Genomic DNA, 21,948 nt, shown 5'->3' with positions numbered 1-21,948 from the left:
TCAGCTTTGAATCAATGTCCTAAACAAGTCCAGAAGTACTTATTTGTGAGGTACTCACCAGCAGGCTGTCAGAGAGTGCTCATCCTCTGCCCCACCTCCCTCCTTCTTGAGGCCTGGGCAGCTACCAGATTTTGAGACTTCCTATTTGGATCTGCTCTGCCATATTCAGACTTAACTGCTCTGAGAATCATTTCCTGCCCTTCTGTTACTCTTCTATCCACATTTCCCAGGCTCCCTTGACCTCTGGCTGCCTTCTGGCTAGTTCAGCCAAAGCGAGGCACTGACAGAACACTGGAAGGTAGGAGGAGGGGAGAAACCAGGGTATTTCTCCCTCTTTTGCTCTGCTTTGGGTGGCTTCCTCAGCAGGGGCTGAGTATCCTCCATGATTCCAGATCCCACAGGACAGCCCCTCCCTCTTTGGTCTCAGCCCTCACCAGGCAGCCCCACCATAGTCCCAGTTCCCACCAAATTACCCCAGTTTCTGGGTTCTAGACACATTGCTTTCTTCCATTGCCTCTCTATTGCCTGATATTGGCTTCTTGCTATTGCCAAACTCTGGGTTACTTCATCATCCTGTTTGGCTTTTCAGCTCTTCCAGTAACTGCAATCAATTCCCTGTATTAAATTCTCTCTGCTTGCAGTCCCAAGGTGGTTTCAGTTTTCCTGAATCCTGTCTTAGCAGCTAGTATATGGTGGGAGGTCGGGGGACACCAGTGTTGGAGGTGAGGAGCGTGTCTATGGGTTTCAGTTAGGATAAACATTCAGTTAGGATGATAAAACCTCAGCCTTCTGCTCTGCATAAATTTACCATAAGCAGCAACCCAAGTATGAAACTGCCTCAGGCTAGAGGTCTAAACCAAATGGTCAAAGGGGACCTCTATTAGAGAGGACTTTTTTGATTAAAAGTGACAGTGGCCCAGCTCAGACTACTTTTGACCAAAAACAATGGCGCTGGCTCCCAGGTCACCTAGAACCCGAGACCTGAATGTTGTTGGGCTTCTTGCTCTCCGTATCTTATTTCTGCTGTTCCTTTCCCTTCCTACAGATAAGCTTCTTCACAAGGTTGACGGACACCACGGATACTGGAAGCTCTCCTAACTGAAGAAGAAAGGTCTCCTCTCAGTTTCAGTTTGGAAAATGCCAGGAGAGAACTTTATTGGCCTGATTTGGATCATACATTCATCTTCTGGACTTTTCATTGTGGCAAGAGAAGAGGATCAGGGTCCCATTCAGACCCAGCAGCTAGTGAAAGAGAAAGTGCGATGCCCCTGAGGAAGAGGAGAAAACTGATGAGGACACTGTGGGAGCCACGTCTATAACTAGAGTCTCCTCCTAGTAGAATTCTTTTGACTGTAATTGACAGAACTCTATAAGGAAAAGTAAAGGGGTGAGTGAGGATATCGGTTTGTGTAACCATTTGTGAAGCTGGCCTCTGAAACGATGGAACCAGGCCCCCATATACCAGAAAGCCCTTTCTCTGTTCTTTTGTCTCTACGTCCCACTGCATTTGGCCTCTTTCTCCCAGACTCACTTTTTCCACGAGGCTGGAACTACAGCTGCCAAGAGCTTCCAGGCTCACATCTTCCCAGTTTTGTTATCAGAGAGGAATGTGCTCTGACTTGCAGCTCCAATAAAGGGTGGGCTCTGCCTGGTCCAGTTTGGATGTACTGCCAGCCACCTGGGCCAGTCCCTGTCCTCTCAGGGCAGTGAGCTACCACGATTGGCCCAGCCCGAGTTGGAACTCACCCCAAGACAGGGAGGACGGGTCATGGACGACAAGGAAGGCTCTCTTTCCGCTGGAGGGCTAGTTCAAAGAAGCAGCAGTTCCCCCGCCACAGCCCCAGCATTTTATAGAGTTCTGGGGAATAGGAAATAACTCTCTAGAAATATGGTCTTGGGCAAATCTCCTGACCTTTCTGGCTGCTAGTTTCTGCGTCTGATCAGATAATCTTTCTGTAATGGTCTCTTCCAGTACCCACATTCATTGAACTTTTTTCAATGATTCTCAAACTTTAGCGTGCATGAGAATCACCTGGGGAGCAATTTAAAATGCAGATTCCCAGGCTCTGCCCCCAGACACTGTCTCCATGGGTCTGGGGTAGGACCCACAAATCTCCATTTCACTGAATGAGTCTTGTCCTGGTGATCCCCATAGCATACTTTAGAAGTAATGAGTGGAATGGCTTGAGATTCTTGCTTAGACAGTTTGTGACTGAGGCAAATCTGAGCCGTGCTATGGTTTGGGAAAGGCCGAGGAGAGGGAGGAAGGGTTTGGCATAACCCAGAACTGAAGGGAAGGGCAGCACCCCCAGGTCAGCCTGTGGGCTGGAGTATACAAGTGACATCTACTAATTGTATGCTAGGAAGTTTCTGCTGTGTTCATGGAGACCAAGAATAACCAAGAGAAGGCCCCTGGCTTCCCTGTAGTATAAATGCTCTCATCTCCAACAGTCCTGGGCCTTCTCATGCCTCTAGAAGCTCTATTTTACACGCATTTTTCCTGACCCTTTGTTGAAATCTAAATAAACAAGACCAGGCAGCAAGAGAACCCAGGCAAATTTCCTTCCTTGCATAACTATAGGATTAACAATGTCTAGAATGCTTTGCAAAAGGGCAAGTGATTTTTTTTACCCTGCTTTCTTTTTGTCTCAATAGACGACACTTAGTAGATTATGATGGGAGCAAATAAAATAAAGAAAAATGATGTGGCTAACAACACCCCAGAGCTTCCCATTCCTAACCAGGGCTCTGGAATGAGAGCGCCCCCAGCACGAGGTCTCCTGAAGAGAAACGCTCCTGTTTCCTGTGGATCAGGGTCAACTGAAGCAGAAATGCAATGTAGGGCAGGCTGAACTTCAGACCCCAGCCTCCCCTACTCACATCTTTTCTCCTATCCTAAATACTTTTGGAATTTTTTCATTGACAGTTTATTACGAGTATTTTCTTATATAATTCTATATCAACATAACTGAAATTTTAAATATTCCAAATAATCTTCAAAGAATAACACATTAAATAGATATACTGCATTCTATTGCAAGAGCTCGAGGAAGGTAGGCACCCCCCTCCCAAAAAAATAAACTGTTCTTAAAACCATCTCTGGACTATGTGATCCAGCAATTCCTTTCTAGGAATTTATCCTAAAGCGGTCATCATGTGTATGGGCAAAGATTTTCCTGTGAGGATGGTCATGGTAAAATTACTTAGAAGAAATTAGAAAGGAGCCAAGATGTTCTTGGGAACTCATTGAATAAATTATGGGACTTCCAAATGATGGAATATTCTGCAGATATTAAAAATCTTGTTATAGAAAAACACTTAGTGATATAAGAAAATGTTCTCTACATATTAAGCTTTTCTAAAGAGCAGGTTACAAAACTATATGTAAAGTATGTTAGAGGTTTTGTTTTACAATAAAATGATGAAAAATAGATACAAAAGAAATTAGCCTAATGATGAAATGATGGATTTTTTTTTATTTTCTTATTCGCATTTTCTGCAGTGTTCAAGTTTCCTCTAATGAGTATATATTACTCCAGGTGCGAGCCTAGACCAACGGCATCAGCATTCCCTGAGGGCTGGTTAGAAACACGGAATCCCAGGCCCCGCCCAGACCAGCGGACTCAGAATCTGCATTTTAACAAGATCCCCAGGTGGTCTGTACACACATTACAGTTTGAAAAGCAAGCTGTGTATAACTCAACATAAAAAAAAACCATTTGAAATAAAGACAGTCTCAGACGGTGACAATTGGGTGCTCTTTGCTATTTGGAACGTAATTTTGATGTAAAGTGTAAGCAATTCTTACCTTCCACAGTCCTCTAGAAATGCCTTAACATTTCCACGTTTTTCATTTCAACAATGGGGCACGGAGCAGTGACAAGTCCCTCTGTCTCCACTCCCTCCCCCGGCCACAGGGCCACAAAGCCCAAGCTCTGAGATTCTGCGTGAGGTAGAGAAATATAGATTCCTCAAGAGCTGCTATTCAAGCCATAAGCAGCATGTGCCAATGCTCCACCCACAATTCTGCTTCAGTCTCCATTAAGCTGCACATCTGGCTGTCACACAGTCTTTTGTGGGGACATCTCAATGGCAGCACTGATGCTGCCTCTCCCTGGGGCCAGCCCTACAGTGGCCTCCCTGTCCTCTCGGCATGTGATGTCATGAGCATGAATGTCCTGCCAAACATTTAAGATGCTGCAGTTGACATTGTGTACATTGTATAGAAAAACACTGACACGCGGATTGGAAATTTTAAAAACACACACACACAGGGCAAGATACAACCAGACCTTGTTCTATTGTTATCCCAAAACACCAATGCAGCGCAAATAAGTAACTTGTGTTCTTTAAGGACACAATCTTCTCTTTTTTGTTACTCTCGGTAAAACTAGCATCCTTAGATTTGGAGATTTCCTTGAAACATTCTTTGTGTAATTTGGTTTCTATCAAATTCTTGGAAAGCATGAGCTGAACTGGCTCATTTCAAACCAAAGGTCCCTGCATGTGGGATCTTCACACTAGGCCGAAGAGTGGGGGAAGCGAGAGGTGCCTCTCAAAGTCATCTCATCTCTGAGGACCGTCAAAGAGCGATGAGGGAGGGAATTAGCTGCTCTACAGAAAGGCGTGAGAAAGAGGCCCTTCCTCTCACTGTTTCTCAAAGTGTAGGTGGGGATCACCTCATCAGAATCACTGGGGGGTGCACAATAAAAAGGCAGATTCTTGGGTACCAACCCAGAGCCGGTCTCTGCGGGTGAAGAGAGAGAATCTGCACTTTACATGACTCCCTAGCAGTGATTCTTAAATTAGAGGGCAAGGGCTTCAGAGCTGGAGAGCTTTAAATCCAATTTTAGTTCTATATAGTACCTATCTGATGCCAACAAATAACCTCAACTCTCCACACCTCGTCGTCCTCGTCTATAGACAGGGACTGTAAGGAGGATGAAAGTTCCTGGCACAAGCAGATCTCAAGAGCATGAATTCCCTTCTCCCTGTTATTCAGGTAGAGCTCTTGGGGTCTGCCATTGTCTTCCGGGTGACAAGTATGGTCACTGTATCTGCCAGGCTCTAATAGAGCTCTAATGAGAGCAGCGAAAACCAAGACGGAAGCCCTCTGAATGGTTACTGAGGCTGACCTGCTGTCCTATAGCTGTCTTTCTAATCCAATAGCCACTAGCCCTATGCTGCCCTCGGGCACTTAAAGTGTGGCTAGTATGAACTGAGGTGTGCTGCAAGTGTCAAATACACACTGGAATCCAAAGACTCAATACAAAAAGAAGGATGTAAAATACCCCATTAATAATTGATTACATATTGAAATGATAATATTTTGGATGTACTGGATTAAATAGAATATATTAAAATTAATTTTGTTTATTTTTAGCTTTCTTAACGTGGTTTCTAGAAAGTTTTAAATTACATACGTGGCCCCTACTGTATTTCTACTGGACAGAGCTGTTCTAGAGGGACAGCCACGCCGCCCTCCTTCCCTCACACTACGGAGAAACCTAACACCAAAGTTATGACCAGCAAAATGGAAGTCCCCAATTAGGCAGGCAGCAGTCAGCTAGGAGAGACTTGGGGTGTCTCTTCTCTTGATGCAGGGGACAGAGGGGATCAAGTAGTACACCCTCTTACATGAGAAAGCAAGCAGCAGCCTCAGGGAAGGAGGCAGGCGAGCGGGCACTTACATACACAAGAGGAGAGGAGAACGACTTGACACTTCTGATTCCAGCTGGCGGTTGTCAAGAGAGGAGACATGCGGACTCAGTTTTACTTGTCCACCCTCCCTCTGAATGCCTTTTGCTCCATTCATGTTCACACCTGTCATGCCGTGACAAGTTTTTATGAGGAAGGAAGGGTCCTCCAACATCATCACATGACTTGTGTCCTTACACAGCTGTATCATAACTAAGCAAATATTTTGATCAACGTGAAGATTGTCCTTTCTGCCTAAGTCATTTAGAAATAGTTTCCACCAGGTTATAATCTCCTAGCATACATAAATATCTACAAAAACGACCGGCCCAAATGGATGTTTCCAAAGAGGAAATGTTTGCCGGTGATTATACTATCAGCTAGTAAAATCAGTATTTTTGGAAAAATACTGCCAAAATAGATTGTAATCTGTTTTTTTAGAGTAGGTTCATAACTTGACAGAGTTTCTGGAATAGAAAACAAACAAAAATCAACTCAATGTGTCTGTCCTTGTTCAAAATTTTCAAACACCTACATGCAGATGTTTGAAAGAAATGTATTTAGATATTATGACCTAAAGATCCAATACAACGGGTTTGTTTTATCCTTCCCTTTATACCTAGCCACTTCCTTTACTGAGTGTTCAGAGGAGATCAGGGAGTTTTTATATATCTGGTCATATATAAATGGGCAGCAATCTGAAACCAAGCGTCAAGCATTGCTGCCCATTTATGTATGACTCAAAGATGCCATACTGTTACTCTGCTGAAGAAACCTAGAGAGCATCTAGGTTACACTTTTATGACTACACATTATCATCATGATATTCTGTAGTGAATAAAATATCACTTCTTAATTATTCAGCACAGTGCAGAATGACCTGTTCTTGAATCACTGATCAGGATCCCTAGAAATTACTAGTAGAGATTAATGAAAATTTTTTAAATCAATAGAAAATACCTCTGGATACAACAGAATATGAAAGGCCAGTTTTGCAGACAGCAGGTTATTTTATTGCACAGATTTCACTTAAAGAACAAAAGGCACCATCAATGTTTGGAGGGTTTGGGGTCTCAGATACTGATAGACCATCAGTGTTTACACCCGTAAAGCCAAATTCAACAGTACAATTTATGTTGAACAATATCACTTCAAGATGGCTAACAGAATGGAAAGAGAGAGAAAGGGGGAAAAGCCTTAAAAATGTGTTAAGTTGAAGCACATGCAAGTGTAGGATTAAAAACTACATCACACAAACCTGCAAATCAAAAATGTTTTGTGGAATGTCAGAGTTATACTCACTTATATTGTTATTTACCATATAATTAAAGTTTATTTGGTTCATTTCCTTCATACTGATGAATTGAGAATTTCAGGAAAACCATGGTTATAAAAATGACCAATCTTGAAAAAGTATGTACAGATAAATTTAAAATCAGAAACTAAAAAATATCCCCACCCTTTGCCCTCAACCTACAAAAGGGAAACTTTCCCATGGAGACAAAGTTCCCCAATTCCCCTCCCTCCCCCACCCTATGTGCCCAGTTCTATCTGTTTCTATCGCTCATAACTAAATGACCTTGGAGCTGAAGAGGAGAGAAGGGAATAGAGAGGCATCTTTATGAGGCTCCCATTGTCATCTGTAACAGTCTGAAAAGTGTCTTTTATTTCTCTCCCCCACACCTAACTCAGCAATATTTGCAAGACATTTAAAATTTAAAGAGAGAAAAACAAGAAAACAAATAATATATACTTTAGTGGGGAAAAAAAAAGAACGTCCAAGAAAAGAGGTAACGGGGCAGAACCATGAGAAAAATGTGTGGGCATTATCTGAGCGGAAGATTTCTTTTAAGGCAACAAAAAAGGTGGTGTTAAGACTACAAAATGCCAGACCGATGCTTTTTGAGACCTTTGGCTTCGGAGCCTGGCAGAGGAGTGGACATCCCCCTCCCTGGGGCGAGCAAACCTCGGGGCACGGGCCCAGCATCGACAGCACCTCTGTGGGCAGGCTGACAGCTCTCTCATACATGGGCACTCTTGGCGTGAGTCGGGGAGCTGGAGCCCGAAGAGTAGTAGAAACGGTTTTCACCAAACGCCTGAGCATCTCCGGCACAGCAGACGATGACACAGCCCCCCACGAGGCACAGCACAGAACCAATCCAGCCCGCGTACAGGGAGTAGCCAAAGCTCACGATGGTGGTCTCACGGTGGGCACACACAGGGAACCAGATGGTGGCGACCATGGCGCAGAGAGCTGGGGAGACACGGAGAGGGCTGTGAGTGGGCATACCCATCACACACCACGTGCAGCAGGCAGGCTCCCCTTCGCTCCACATACACACACCTCTGGCTTCCAACCAACTCCAAAAAACTCTGATACACACAGCTCTGCCCCCTCAGCAATCTGAACCCGAAGGGTTGCATCTATAGAATAAGCTGACCAAAAGTTTATGTCAAACTGCTGCGTCCTTATTTTTTCGACAGGTGGCAGGGACAGAAGAACTCCGATGTAAGAACCTAGAAATAAATAATTTAAGTCCAAAAATATTTATTTGTATTTACTTATATATCTTGACTTTACATACTATTGTTATAATTCTATTATTACACTTACCTACTTGTATTATAACGATCTCTTTCTATGCCTGTTTCCCAAGTTCTGAGTTCCTTGAAGACAAGTGCCACATCTACCTTATGTTTGCAAAGTCAGTGATTGGCTCGGTACCAAGCACATGACATTTGCTCAATGTATAGTAGTTGAATGACTGAATGACATGAGCTATTCAGAAATGAGAAGCCAGATGGTGCCCACTTCAATCTTCCTCTCTATTTTTTCAATTTGGTCAATTCACATTACAAAGACCTGATGAAGCTATGAAAATTCTCTTGCTGCCGCGACTATTGCTAGACATAAGGGGAGCATCAGCTAAGAGTTTGAGTTTGTGTTATGCTGTTCACAATCACAAAATCTCAACACACAAATCAACAGTTCTTGGAGTAAAAGAATTTACACACTCAAGGATCTTATAGTGATGATATTTGCTGTGATGGGTCACAATGGCAGAACTTTATGGTCTGGTACTGACCAGTCTAACTTTCAGATTTGATTGAGATTTTAAAGACGAGATAAGAAACAGCCTCTGCATCAGTTACTTCTTCCCCTCCTCCTAAGCAAAGCAACAAAGCAAGGGCAGGCAGAAGCCTACATGGAATTAAAATGGCTTTGGAACCTCCAGACCAGCTCTGTGAAATAGGGTAGCCACAGCGACACGGACTATTGAATGTTTCTCACGAGGCTAGTGAGACTGAAAAACCGAATCTGAATTTTAATTAATTTAAATTGAAATGGCTACATGTGGCTAGCAGCTCCCATACTGAACAACTCTGCTCTAAACAAAGTAACTCCGTATCTTCCTTTGGTGTCTTCTGATTTCTCACAGCTGCAAGCGGGACAGAAATTTTAGTTAAAGTTTTCAGTTGGCATGGCACTTGAAGGAGGACAGACGTTAAAAAAAAAATGAGTTTTCTAATCATCAGCCATAACGGCCTCAATAAATTCAAGACAGGGCATTGCAAGGAGTCTGCTGTCTGTTTCCTGGGGTACCCCTGGCCCTTTCAACTCAGCAAGCTTTTTCTGATTTCTACGCATACTGAATGATTTTCTAACTTCCCTCTGTGCCCACAGAGAGGAAATATAAGTTTTCTTTACTAACTTCTAAACTGAGGAAAAGATTTAAGACTTACCCATTTTGAAAGACCTTTTAAACGATCTCATTGTATTTGCATAACTTGTAACACAGGCTTTTGTTAACAACAGACTAAGCCCACCCCCACAAGCTGGGGAGAAACACACATAAATAGAAATGATTCTTATCCTAAAAAAGTACAGGTTCCAAGTGGAAGTCAGAGGGAAGAAAGTGCATTTGGGAGCTCTGAATTGCCCAAATAGGCTTTCTAATAGCCTAAATTCACCCCATTAATTGTGAACTAGTCACACAATTAAGGAGTTTATATACATTATCTAAGAAGCTAAAATCCAAATGTTAAGGGCTTCCTTTTTCTTAAAGAGTCAGCACAATCATGCCAGCTTCTATAATATTTTTATATGAGATACGATGAGGAGATATATCTTCCTTCTGTGAATAGAATGTTCAAGAAGATCAGTGTTAACCAGAACTTCCCTTTCCAGCCCAGGAAAACCTTAGATGCAGGGACAAGTCTTTTTCTTTCTCTTCCCCTGGCCGCGGATTTCAAACCAGGCTCTCTCGGAGAACCACGGGGTATTGTCACAGTCATACTCTCTGCGGTGCACAGAGAAAAACTTTTTCTTTATCAGGATGAGGGACAGAAATCTCTTCTAGAGTGTTTCAGCCAGAGACAACTACTGTAAATTTTCCATATCAATACACAGTCCAGCTACGCACCCCTAGCCCCAAAAGTGGGCATTTGCTCTGCTATGGGCAAAAACAGCAACCCAGCAAGGGCTTCCGAACACACAGGCTTGTTTAGAGGAAAAGAGTGGGAGTGAAAAGGAGAATTCCATAGGAAAAAAGGATTTGCTTCCCTTGGGGCCAGCCTGGTGACACAGTGGTTAAGTTCACGCACTCCACTTCAGCAGCCCAGGGTTTGCCGGTTCGGATCCCGGGCTCAGACCTATACACCAGTCATCAAGCCGTGCTGTGGCAGGCATCCCACATATAAAGAAGAGGAAGATGGGCCAATCCTCCTCAGCAAAAAGAGGAGGATTGGTGGCAGAATGTTAGCTCAGGGTTAATCTTCCTCAGGAAAAAAAAAAAAGATTTGCTCCCCAAACAACTGATTTGGTTCAATCCAACCAATCTTTCCTATAAACAATTAACCGGTCTCAGAACATCTCATGGTTCAAATTAAGTTTTATATTTTCAATTACGTTGTATTTATACAGACAACACATACATGCACACACACAAAAGCATTCCTCACATTTCATGTAAACCTAACTTTACTTTCAGATCGGGTTTAGATTTTAGTGACTAAGATAAGAAATTGCCCCTAATTTCATTTAATTCTTCCCCTCTTCCTAAGCAAAGCAATAAAGGAGGTTATCATCACATAAGGAAAGAATCAGGCTCAATATTCCAAAAGTAACCATCAGTCTCGATTTTGAGAGTTTTAGAGATTTTCTTAGATTTTATTCCAATATAATTCACCAGAAAAAAGAAAAATCAGAAAAATGTCTAAATCTTGAAATAATGAACCTACAGGACTGGACAAGTGAATGGGTGGACGGATGGACAGATGGACGAATGGATGAGAGATGGTCTCATTTCAATTCTGCTCTCCACTTCACACACACCAAAACTGACTTCCAAAATCGTGAACCCTTCATGTGAGTTCGATACACTTAAAGTTACAAACTCACGATTTACCTCATTAAAGATTTCCTTGTTTTTATAATCCATTCAAAACAAGGCAAATGAGCACCAGCAAGCTCTTACTTCCTAGTAGATAAATGAACTCTGGGTGGAATTCCTGTGGCTCTCAGAGGCGAACCACGTCAAAACTACCAAAAGCGGACAGAGCGCCACACAACATGAAAGGAAATGAGGGCTTCACCGGGAACAGTGACCGTCAATTGAACCCACAGAGAAGAATGTTTAGAAACTAAAAAAGGAGAATTTATTCAATTTCAGCAATGGTTTGAGGGGAAAAAGGGATATGCTGTAACCAATAAACGTAAAAGTGCAAGTCAAATCATTATTTAACTTAAAAATGTGAAATATTAATAGAATTGGCAATAATTTGGGGCTTTTTTAAAGACACAGAAGGCCTGCTGGATTTTTTTCTATTTGCAGATACACTACACACACACAAAACACATTCAAAAAAGAGTTTGTAATGGTTCTCTCCATTATTTGGGGAAAATATAGAAAACACTTTTCAAAGAAAGTCACAGTTACCGGTAAGGTAAAGAAAATTGAAGAAAAATAAAGGGAATTTTCATTGCTTTTCTTTTTGTGTCATCAGAATTTATTTTTAAATTAAGGCTCTCAGAAGAAGACAGGAATTTTAACGCTCAGATTTTTCAATCTGTGTCTCCTCTTCCACCTTCAGAAGATGAATAGTAGGGAGAAGGGAATCTGCCATTTGGGGGGAGCAGAAAGTGGAAATTGGGGACATTCTTAGCTGAAGAAAACAAAAGAAGAAGGAGGAGAGAAGAGAAGAAAGCTTCGCTGTGCAGACACAGATCCATCTGGGCTCATAAAGAGACACACAAGAGAATTCCTTGCTTCACAGAATAAAACTGTTTGCCTCTTTTGATAACTTTCAAATGATCTAATACGACGTGTTGTTTAGTTGATAGAATGCACCCTACTTAAAAGTTAAGAACAATCTTGATGTAACCAAACACAGAAAATATTTGGAAAGACAATTTTAGAGCAATGAGACGTAGGTGTAGCTTTTAATTTCTTTAGGGATTAGATGACATATGGTAATATATGGAGTGAAATAAATGTGACGAAGTTCAATAAAATTGGTACAAGTGCGTTTGCCTGTGGAGGTAACAACTCAGAGATAGAGAGAAAGACAGACCGAGAGATAAAGAGGCCCAAAAAGACAGAAGAGTACCAGACTCTGACAGTCCTTCCTTCCTCCAATGAACACCTCTGTTTTCGGGCTTTGTCAGTTTCAGTACTAAGCATGGAAAGAACTTCTAAAAGCATCATTTCTAGCACACAGCAATATTTTCATTAAAATCACTTAAATTACTCCGATGTAAATTAGTAATACTGGAAAAAATCTGCCTTGGTATAATAACCAAGATTTGCATCAGAAAAGATCTGGGTACTGGAAGAAAAGGAGAAGTGTGTAGATGAAGCACATCGGCCATGAGTTGGTCATTACTGACAATGAGCTTGGGTTGATGGGGGTTCATCATACTTTCTACTTTAGCGTATTTTTAAAATTTTTCGCAATAAAAAGTTTTTTTAAATCCCCCTCCATTTAACATTTTCCAGTGCACTGACCACCGTCTTCTGAAATCAATGCTATTATGACACATGATCTAATCAGCAATTCACTTTGAGCTTTTCACAAAGGAGCCAGTTAACTCAAGGCAACAAGCAACGAGATTTCTAACAGGCAGCTGCGTGGAGTCATATTTATTTGTGGTTTCCTTATAATGGAAAACTAGAAAAATTTTTGTTTTTCTTTTTTCATTTGCCATTCTCTAAGTTTTCACTTAAGAAAACATTGCTGCCAAGGACATACTTCTGTTACACCATGACTTTTATGAAGATCTAATATTTAAACAATCATCAAGTCAATGGAATATCTGAGTGTATTATTTTCCTGGCTTGCTTTCAACATTTTTTCCCTTGTTTCTATTCCACACATCATTATCTTTTTTTTCCTATAACCTTTTTTGAAAGCTAGCCTTATGGCCATTTGTTCATTTTTTTTTTTAAATCACAGAATTTACAGACAGCAGAGACTTCATAAAGCAGTTAATCCCTCCAGTTTTATTGAGAAGGTCATTTAAGCCACAACAATACTAAGATGCCACAGCCTTTCCACTGCCCATATGAAATTTAATTTAGATTAGGGACTTGTGCGTATAAAGCTAATGACTTTGGAAGAAGACTTTTTCTAACTATTCTCTTAAGGCCCCGGGATTAAGGGCATCTCTGTTGATTCCACACACAAGGATTCCCCTCCCCATAGGATGCCTGACTTTGTGTACAGGATGAGCTCAATCTGTCCCACATTTGCACACATCCTTCATTTTACTGTAATTTCATTATTAACCTGTAAGTTCCAAGCTAAAACAACTTTTTTCCAATACAAATAGGATTCCTGGGGCCATATTTTTAGAAAGAGAGAGAAGATGAAAAAATTTCACTTAGGAAGGAAAACACATTTCCTTTCCTTCCATTCCTTACCCTATCTCCCCAAGAAACACCCAAATCAAATACTTTCTAACTTCTAGAGAGGTGAGAATTAAACTGAATCAGAACTAACTTGACCATTTTCAGTTGGGTAGTTTAATATGGCTTTTTATAAGGGAATAGGCAAAAAAACTCCCACTATTGATTCCTGCACTCTGGTTTCTACAAAGTGAACAAAAGAAATATTTCTGTTATACCAAGATGCAACCTAGTGTTTCCAGGAACACCTCATTGTCTCTCCTTACCAGCTGTGTGTGTGAAGACTACCCTGCAGAAATTAGGATCAGAAGAATGCCGAGCTGCCCTCTGGGTTAGCTCCGTAGCTCCTCTGACCAACAGCAATAATAATAGCAATCATTTATTGAGCACTTAGTTGTTGAGCCAGACATCACGCTGAATAACCTGCATACATCATTTCACTATTCTTATCAGCTTCGGAAGTAGGCATTATTGCCCCCATTTTACATAAAGGCTCAGAGACATTAACTGCCCCAGTTCACATGGGTAGAAAGTGGTAGATCTGAGATTCAGTACAGTTGGTCTGACTCCAAATGATAAGATAAAGCAACTCAGGGCACAGGCACCTCCTGCCTTGGCAGGGGCTCTTGAAAAGCCACAAACAGATTAGATTCACTTCAGATCATCCCAGATCTGAGGAGCCTGCTGCTCCTTGAGCTACTCATCTGGCTTAAGAAGCCAGCAGCATCAGGCTCTCCTTTCTTCCTCCACAGCAGGAACCAAATCCTCACGCCATTAAACTTACGCCACTGAGAAGATAAAGCTGTACAACAGACATAATTTTATTAAGCTTTCAGAAAAATAATTAAAGCTTTTCAGGGTTAGGAAGAGCTGATTTTAATTAATAGCGCTTACAGTCTCCATACCAAGATTAGCTTCGACAGTGTTTCCAGTTCCCAGGCCCCGAGACCCCAGTGTGGCCTGGTCCCCCTTGGTCAGCGACCACATCTCAGCTGGAGCACCATCGGTGACCCCTAGGACCCAGCACAAGCCCAGCACTGGCTTCTCCCAGGACAGCGACAGAAGCCAACCCAGAGGGACACAAAGGGAGCCTTCACTCTCTCTTGCTCCTCCCACCCCGGCCAAGAGGGGAAACAAGGCACAGGGGCTCGGTGGGGAGAAGACAGAGGAGACCAACAGGTGCCACACTTGAGACAATGAGCTTTACATTTCCAGAGCCAGCTCGTTCCAGTCAAAACAACATCCAACCCAAAGGCCAGTGGTGGCCCACCGAGAAATCAATCCGGACAGGAGGAATCAAAGAGGAGCAGGTAACACTGGAAATGCCCGGCTACCAGAGGTCGAGGAGCACTGCCCTCGTCCCATCCCAGGCTGAGCAGCCAGAAAAGCACAGCCTTCCTGGGGGGTCCTCAATGCCCCCTCCATCCTTTCACTGCAGGCAGCAGACAGGGGCTGAGGAACTCACACCACACACTTTCCTCTCTGATCTGTCTACCTCCACCAGCCCACTTGAAAGAGACAAAGAAAAACTTTATTGAATTCAGCCAGGAAGTTTCAAACAAGTGGTTGACACGTTTTTAAATAACCCTGTTATTCAACAACGATTTATTTGTTTTTAGGAGGTTTTTTCAGACTTATTTGCCTGTATGTACGTTGCTTTTATATCTATTTTCCACAGCATTTGGGTTTGGTTTTGCTTGTTTCTAACGTATCCTCTTACTTGTGGATATTCTGTGACTCTCATACGGAAGGCCAGAATTTCTAAAGATGATGATCTAAAACAGACCCATCCTATGGCTTTGGCATCCTCAAAGCCAAAGAGAGCCTTCTAGGGCTTCTGTAAGAATGTGAGGACAGTAACAAGCAAGGGCAAATATCTCAGATGGGAAGGGTTTCACCTGGATTCCGCAAACCAGTCTCCTCGTGCAGCTTTGGTGACCCGCTGGAAAGAGAATTCAGATACAGGGATCTGAATGCCAAAAAGCACCACCAGAGGGGACTGTGTGAATTAGATGCAGGGCACGATGCCGCCTGTGTGCTCCATGTGGCACTCCCACACACATTCTTTGTGGCTGGAACCAAAATGGTCACGCCCAGATTCTTTTCTGGAAATTACAGTGGTCTTCTGGTCTTTTCACTCCTGTTACCACACACACACAGATGCACACACACACTCTCTCACACACACACACACACACACACACACACACAAACCCATCCTCTGACTTCTGGGTGGCTTCGCAAGCCCCTGAAAACCTCCAACCCTTTGCAATTTCATGAAATGGTGCCCCTACTTCTCATGTCCCCTCACCTCACGAGTGTCATTGTGGGTGACCATGACTCAGTGGCCCTGAGCCAGACAGAACCCTGACCTGTCACCCTTACCCCTTAAGCACATGTCTGAAACGTGTCTGGGGATGGGAATTCCTTGGCCCAGGAGAGCTTGACTTTCTTTCTAAGCCACATGCAGACCACCATCTCCGCACTAATGTATTAGTACACTTTGCAACAAGAGCTGCTGTTCCCAAAACTCACATCTTCTCTTAGAATTTAGAAGGTGCTGACGGAATTAGCATTCAAGAAAAAAAAGAAATGAAGTCACTGAAGAGTACAGAGCTAGAAGGAGCCTCCCTAGGTTATTAAGTCAGGCCCTCTGTGTGTATGAAATCAGGAAACCTGAACGCACACATGCCATTTGCTTGGCCTGGACTGTCCCTCTCTCCCATCCATGACCTGACCACCTTCTCTTCGATTCTCAAAACTCATCGCTGGGGTCCTCTGCTCTGGAAAACTCCTCCAGTCTGGCTTAGGTGCCTTCCTATGTGTGCGCACAGCCCGTGTACCTTTTCTGGATGAGCACACAGCACACTCTATCGAGATGTCCCAGTACACTCAAAGCAGAGGCCACCTGTTCTTCCCCAGTATCCCCAACGCCTCCCAGTGCCTGGCACTCAGCAGGTGCTCAGTGAATGCTTACTGAATAAAAGCTTGCGTCATCACTGAGTGATCTCGCGCTCTCAACATCTTACTTTTCTCTTGCCCTCCTCTTTCTCTAGTCTTAATTTATACATTAAATGAAGTTCTCAATCCTGCCTGCACGTAAGAGTCACTTGGGAATCTTTCAAAAAAAATCTTTGCCCAGCCTGATACCCAGAAATTCTGACTCAGTTGACCTGCGGTGGGACCTGGGCACAGGAGTTTTCAAGAACGAATCCCATCGGGAAGCCTGCGTGGAGAGCCACTGTGTAACTCTCTTCTGTCCTGGTTTCTCTCTTAGGTGTCCTCAAAATCCATTCTTTCTTTTTGTTTTTTAACTTATTTTTATATTCAGTGACCCCTGCAGATATTACCTATCCCTCTATATAAACTGCCCATGAAACATGAGGGATACACATGGGGGTCTATTCCGCCACAGATTCACTCGGCTTCCTGTCACATGCCTCTTGAACTCGAGGAAGGAGTGGCAAGATCTGAGACTCATCATGTTCACTCCGAGTTGGGGCGCTGTATGGGAAGCTGTCTTACCCAGCAGAATGAGCATCACGCCAGCCAGCTGGGCCCGCCGGTACTTGGCCACACCAGGCTCGTGGCCCATTCGGATGCAGGGGAGAACTGTCAGCAGCAGGAGAATGGCCGGCAGACCGAGGACCGAGGCTGCAATCATCAGGGCTCGGCAAGCCTGCACATAGCCTGGCAACGAGAGAGCAGACGGGGTGGGTTAGGCCATGGTCCCCTTGGATCCTGAACCCCGCCCCACGGGAATTCAGCACCATCTACCTTCCTCCCTCGTGCCCCATTCCAGGACTTAGAGTGTGTTCAATGTTGTTCAAGATCGTTTCACGCATTCAACCTTTAAAGCAACTCAGTGGCAAAAGAGAGAGGTTGAGGGCTGGAGAGGCTGAATGAGGGAGTCCTGGTTTAGACCACTGGGCAAGCCTCCAGGATGAAAGGGCCAAGAGCCCATTACAGTATTACACCACCTTGTGAGCGATCCAGATTCTCAGATCTTCCAAGAAGCCTTCTGTGACGGGCTGCGTTGGGTCCAGCCTGCTGTTGATACGCTCTACCTGTGTGACCTCGGGCAAGTTACTGAACTGCTGTGTCTTGACACTTTCCTCATCTATAGAGTAAAAATAATAATAGTACCTACATCTCTCTGATCGAATTCAATGACGATGAAATCAGTTAATTCACGCAGTGCTTAGAACACTGCCTAGCACATGCTAAGTACTCCAAAAAGGTCAGCTATTGTTCCTGGTGGTGTTACTCTGTGTATGCAGTACTTTTATCTCTGGGTGTACTTGGTAATTTTGTCCCTAACCATGTGCTTGTCATTCACATTGTGTATAAATAGTGTGTGGCCCTAACTGGGACTCAGGCTTCTTCTCTTGATAACTCGCCAAAGGCTGCTGTGCTCATGAATCCTGCCCCCCATAGATGGTCAGGCTCCGTCTCCTGCCTCACCCAGGGCGCCCTGGGCACGCTTCCACAGTGGTCCATTATTGCGTTAAAGGCATCTCTCCAGCCCCAGGGATTCTTGGAGGGCAGACACCTGCCTCGGTCTTCATGGAGCTAACACAGTGCCCACAACACATGATGTAAACAAACGATTATGAATGAAGGAATAAGCAAGTTGAAGAATAAGAGTGGAGCAAACTACCTGAACTTTATACTGTCAAATAAAATGCGACGGAACGACTTTGCTAAGAAACGGATCACAATATTTGCCATATTTATGTAAAACAAATCCGACAAGACACAGGGAGAATATGTCAGGCTTAAACGTATTGTTTCTCATTAAAACATTCTCCCTCCTCCAAAAAAAAAACGGGCGGTTGTATTTATTGCTCTCCCCTTTTTGCTCAGAGGGAAGTAGAGCTAGTGGCCTGGAGGAGGCAGAGTTAATGGCAAAGCCAAAAATGAGCCCCAACTTCTGCCTCACACGCCAGGACCCTCCTACCAAAACTGGCCAGCCCGCCCTGTGCACCAGGACCCAGCTGCAGCGCTGCCTCTTAGCAAGGTACGTTCCGCCAGGATTCACACTCCACAAGGGCACTCTTCCAACCACTGCCCATGTCAGCTTCTTCAGAGTCAAAGGTAATCAATCAGTCAGGTATCTATTGACCTGAAGACCCCCACAGAGGAGCCACAGGACGTCTGAGGCAGGACAGCGCGCCACAGCCCTATGCCCCTGTGGCTTGTAGGAGAGCCAGGGCGGACACAAAGAAGACAGTCAACTAGCTGAAATTCATGGCACAGGCTGTCCACGTGTTGGGTGCCAAGGCCATGTCTGAAAATGAAATGATGGAGACTGAACAATGTCCCTGTCTCCAGCCGAAGTGTGAGGGAGGGGGACAGCAGGAAGCAGCAGGCCCTCCCTAAAATGTACTCCATCTGTGGGATGGTCTATGTTCTCTGAAAATAAACCACTTGGCACTGAATGCTCAGTAAATTTACTTTCAGGGGAAGGAAGCAGAGAGTCATTTTATGCTTCCCTCAAAGATTCCTACTAAATACCGTGCCCAGCTTTTAATAAAAAATTACAGTTAGCGTTTACGGAACATCTACTACATCAAAGGAGGATTATATCTCTCATCTCATTTACTCCCCAAAACAACTCTGAAAGATAGGTGGTTTGATTTTCATTTTTAAAGAAGACAGCTGGGGTTCACTGAGGTTCATAACCTGTCCCAAACGACCCAGATCGGGAGTACTGGATGCGAGTCTGACCCAGGTCTACCAACGCCAGCACTGACGGCAGGTGGGTCCAGATCTGGGTTCCCCCCTCTGTCATTCTGAAAGTCCGAAGTGGAGAAAAGGAGCGTGAACGGCAGGACTGGCCCACCTTGCGTGCACCTGCCGTGTGCCGGTGGCAACGCCAGGTCCAGGCGATGATGCAGAGAGAGTAGGACGCCATCTACATCTCCAAGGAATTTAAAATGTGCTGGGAGAACCTGACTCACAAACAATGAACAAAAAATCGAAATGTGCCCTGATGGGGATAAGAGTCAAACAGCAGGAGAGCCAGGAGAAAAGGGGGACTGATTCCCACTACAAGGCCTGGGAAATAGGAGGCACTCCGGGGGGGCGGCTTAAAGCGGGAGCAGAGTCTCTGGGAAGCGAAAGGCTCATCCGAAAGGCTCATCCGGGACTAGGCACCAAGCCACAGGCTGGCGCTCAGCAGAGTCAGGCCGCTTGTTAAGGAAACCAGGACAGACCTTTAAACGCGCACCATCCTCAAAGGCTAGCGGGACAGACGGCAATCGCGTTCAGGCCAGGGATGCGAGAAACCCTCACGGCAGGACGGAGATTCCGAACAGAAAACCCGAAGGGGCGCCCACGACCTCGCCAATCACCCACCTGGCTCAAGGTTTAAATCTGAACCGAAACTGTGTTCCAGCACTTTTCAACGGGGCAGCAAGCGAAGATGGGGCCCTCGCCTGGCGTCGGGGGAGGTGGAGGCTAAGCGATTTTTCCCTCCGCTCCCCACTCCGGGGCCCAGCTGGAGAGTCGGCCCTCCGAGGGGCGCCCGCTCTTCCCCATTCCACCGAGCGGTGCGGAGGAGGCAGGGGGGTCATGCAGGCCCGCGGACGGACGCCCCCACTGCGGCGACAAGGGGTGGGGGAAATAAGATGGGCCCCGGCACCTGCGGGAACCGACCTGGCGGAGCTCGGATGGCCCTAACTTGGCCAGGACGCCTCCCGTCCCAGGAGGACGGGGACACAGCCTGCACCTGTTCAGAGCACTTGCGTTTCTCTCTGTCCTCCTCGCCTTTGCTGGGGGAAGGCTGGGGCCAGGGGAGTGAAGTACTTCTGATCAACCTATGGCCAGAGCATGGGGCAGGTGGGGCGACGTAATTAACATGGTCTGAGTTCCAACTACATGTCTATGAGTTGGTTCATTAACTTCTCAGGGTGACTCGGCCAGTGGCCGCCACTGTGATCCCAAATTCCAGATAAGAAACTGAGGCTGAAAGAGGGCTGCCTAATTCCTCTAGGTGGGACTGAAGGTGTCAAAAATGTGCCTAAAGGTTTTCAAGCCCCAAAATGTTTCTGTGGACGCCGTCTAATGTCCCCCCCCACCCATCCTTCCTCCCCCCACCCCCCCCACCCCCGCCCCCAAGTCTGCCCTGAGGATAAGGGTTTAAGAGCAGCCACTTGCGAGGCGGGGGTTCTTACCCGGCAAGATGAGGATGTCCACCAGGGGCTTGCAGTGGTACAGCCCCGTGGCCATGACGCAGTCGGCCCACAGCCCCTTGGAGCCCAGTTCGTCCAGCTTGCGGCAGGTGGGGATGGTGTAGCCGCAGGTCACCACCCAGTCATTGGTGGACGTGGTGACGATGATGCCGATCCAACCCACGAAGCTCGTGACGAAGCCCACTATCTGCAGGCACGTAGCCACCATCATAGCGACCGCCGCGTCCCTGAGCCTCGCCCCTCACTGGCTGCGCCCGCGCCCCGGGCTGGACTGAGCCTGCCCCGGTCCTCCCTCTCCCGCGCTCGAGAGCCGCTGGCCGGCGACAGCCCGACGCAGGATGCTCGAAGCGGAGACAGGCCACTAGAGGCTGCGAGCGCAGCTCCGACGGCACGACGGGCGCACGGCGGGGACAGCGGCGCGGCTGGGCAGCGCGCCCCCGCCCCCCGCTTTAAACCCCGTAGCCCCCGCCGGCGAGCGCCAATCGGCGACGGCCCGGGGTCGAGCCGGCCAATCGCAGGGCGGGGTCCGGGGTTAGGGAGGGGAGCGATCCCGAGGCCGGCCGGCCCCGTCGCACAGCCGGTGCTGGAAGTGAAATGATTCGGTCCAGTCCAAGAAATGGAGAGCGACGAGAGGGCCCGCGTCAGGCACGGGTCTGTTTGGCTGCGAATTCTCTCTCTCCTTGCTGCGCCTCTCTCATCTCTGTCTCTGGTCTTCGCTTCGCTCCATCCCACCCTCAACTTCTCCCCAGGCGCTCCTTCTTCCAGCTGAAAGCGGAGAGCTTGGTGCTTCCGAGGGGACTGTGTTCCTCCCCGGCCCAGTGTTGTAACTGATGAGCCGGGAATTGCCCTCAGGAATAATCGAAGCATTCAGCATACCGCAGTTACCGGGAGAAAGAAAGCGATGCTCTCCCGTGGTCAAAAATCATCAGGGGCTGCCATGGCCATCATAGTGCTGACAACGACAGCAACTCACATTTATCCAGCTGTGTCATGGACTGGTGCATGCATTTGTATTTATGTATTATCTCACTTAATTCTCACAGCAACCCTTTGTGGTAGGAACAATTGTTTACACAGAAAAGTGTGAAGAAGCAGCATGAGAGAAGTTAAGTTGCCCAAGTTCACACCGCTAGGAAGGGGTAGACTCC

General features: G+C 45.6%; 1 protein-coding gene across 1 annotated transcript; it reads right to left on the bottom strand.

Moving 5' to 3' along the window:
- Positions 1–6,687: 6,687 nt before the first annotated feature.
- Positions 6,688–21,629, bottom strand: CLDN11 (claudin 11). The gene is made up of 3 exons (XM_070583100.1): positions 20,783–21,629; positions 17,130–17,294; positions 6,688–7,951 (listed from the first exon to the last, which is right to left on the bottom strand). The coding sequence occupies exons 1-3, from the start codon at positions 21,009–21,011 to the stop codon at positions 7,719–7,721; spliced, it is 627 nt and encodes a 208-aa protein (XP_070439201.1). The 5' UTR covers positions 21,012–21,629; the 3' UTR covers positions 6,688–7,718.
- Between the last annotated feature and the right edge of the window lie 319 nt (positions 21,630–21,948).

The sequence above is a fragment of the Equus przewalskii genome, chromosome 18 (genome assembly GCF_037783145.1).
Source record: "Equus przewalskii isolate Varuska chromosome 18, EquPr2, whole genome shotgun sequence".
NCBI lineage: Eukaryota > Metazoa > Chordata > Mammalia > Perissodactyla > Equidae > Equus > Equus przewalskii.
The sequence above is the reverse complement of the archived record's forward strand: the minus strand, read 5'-3'. Positions and strand labels throughout refer to the sequence as shown.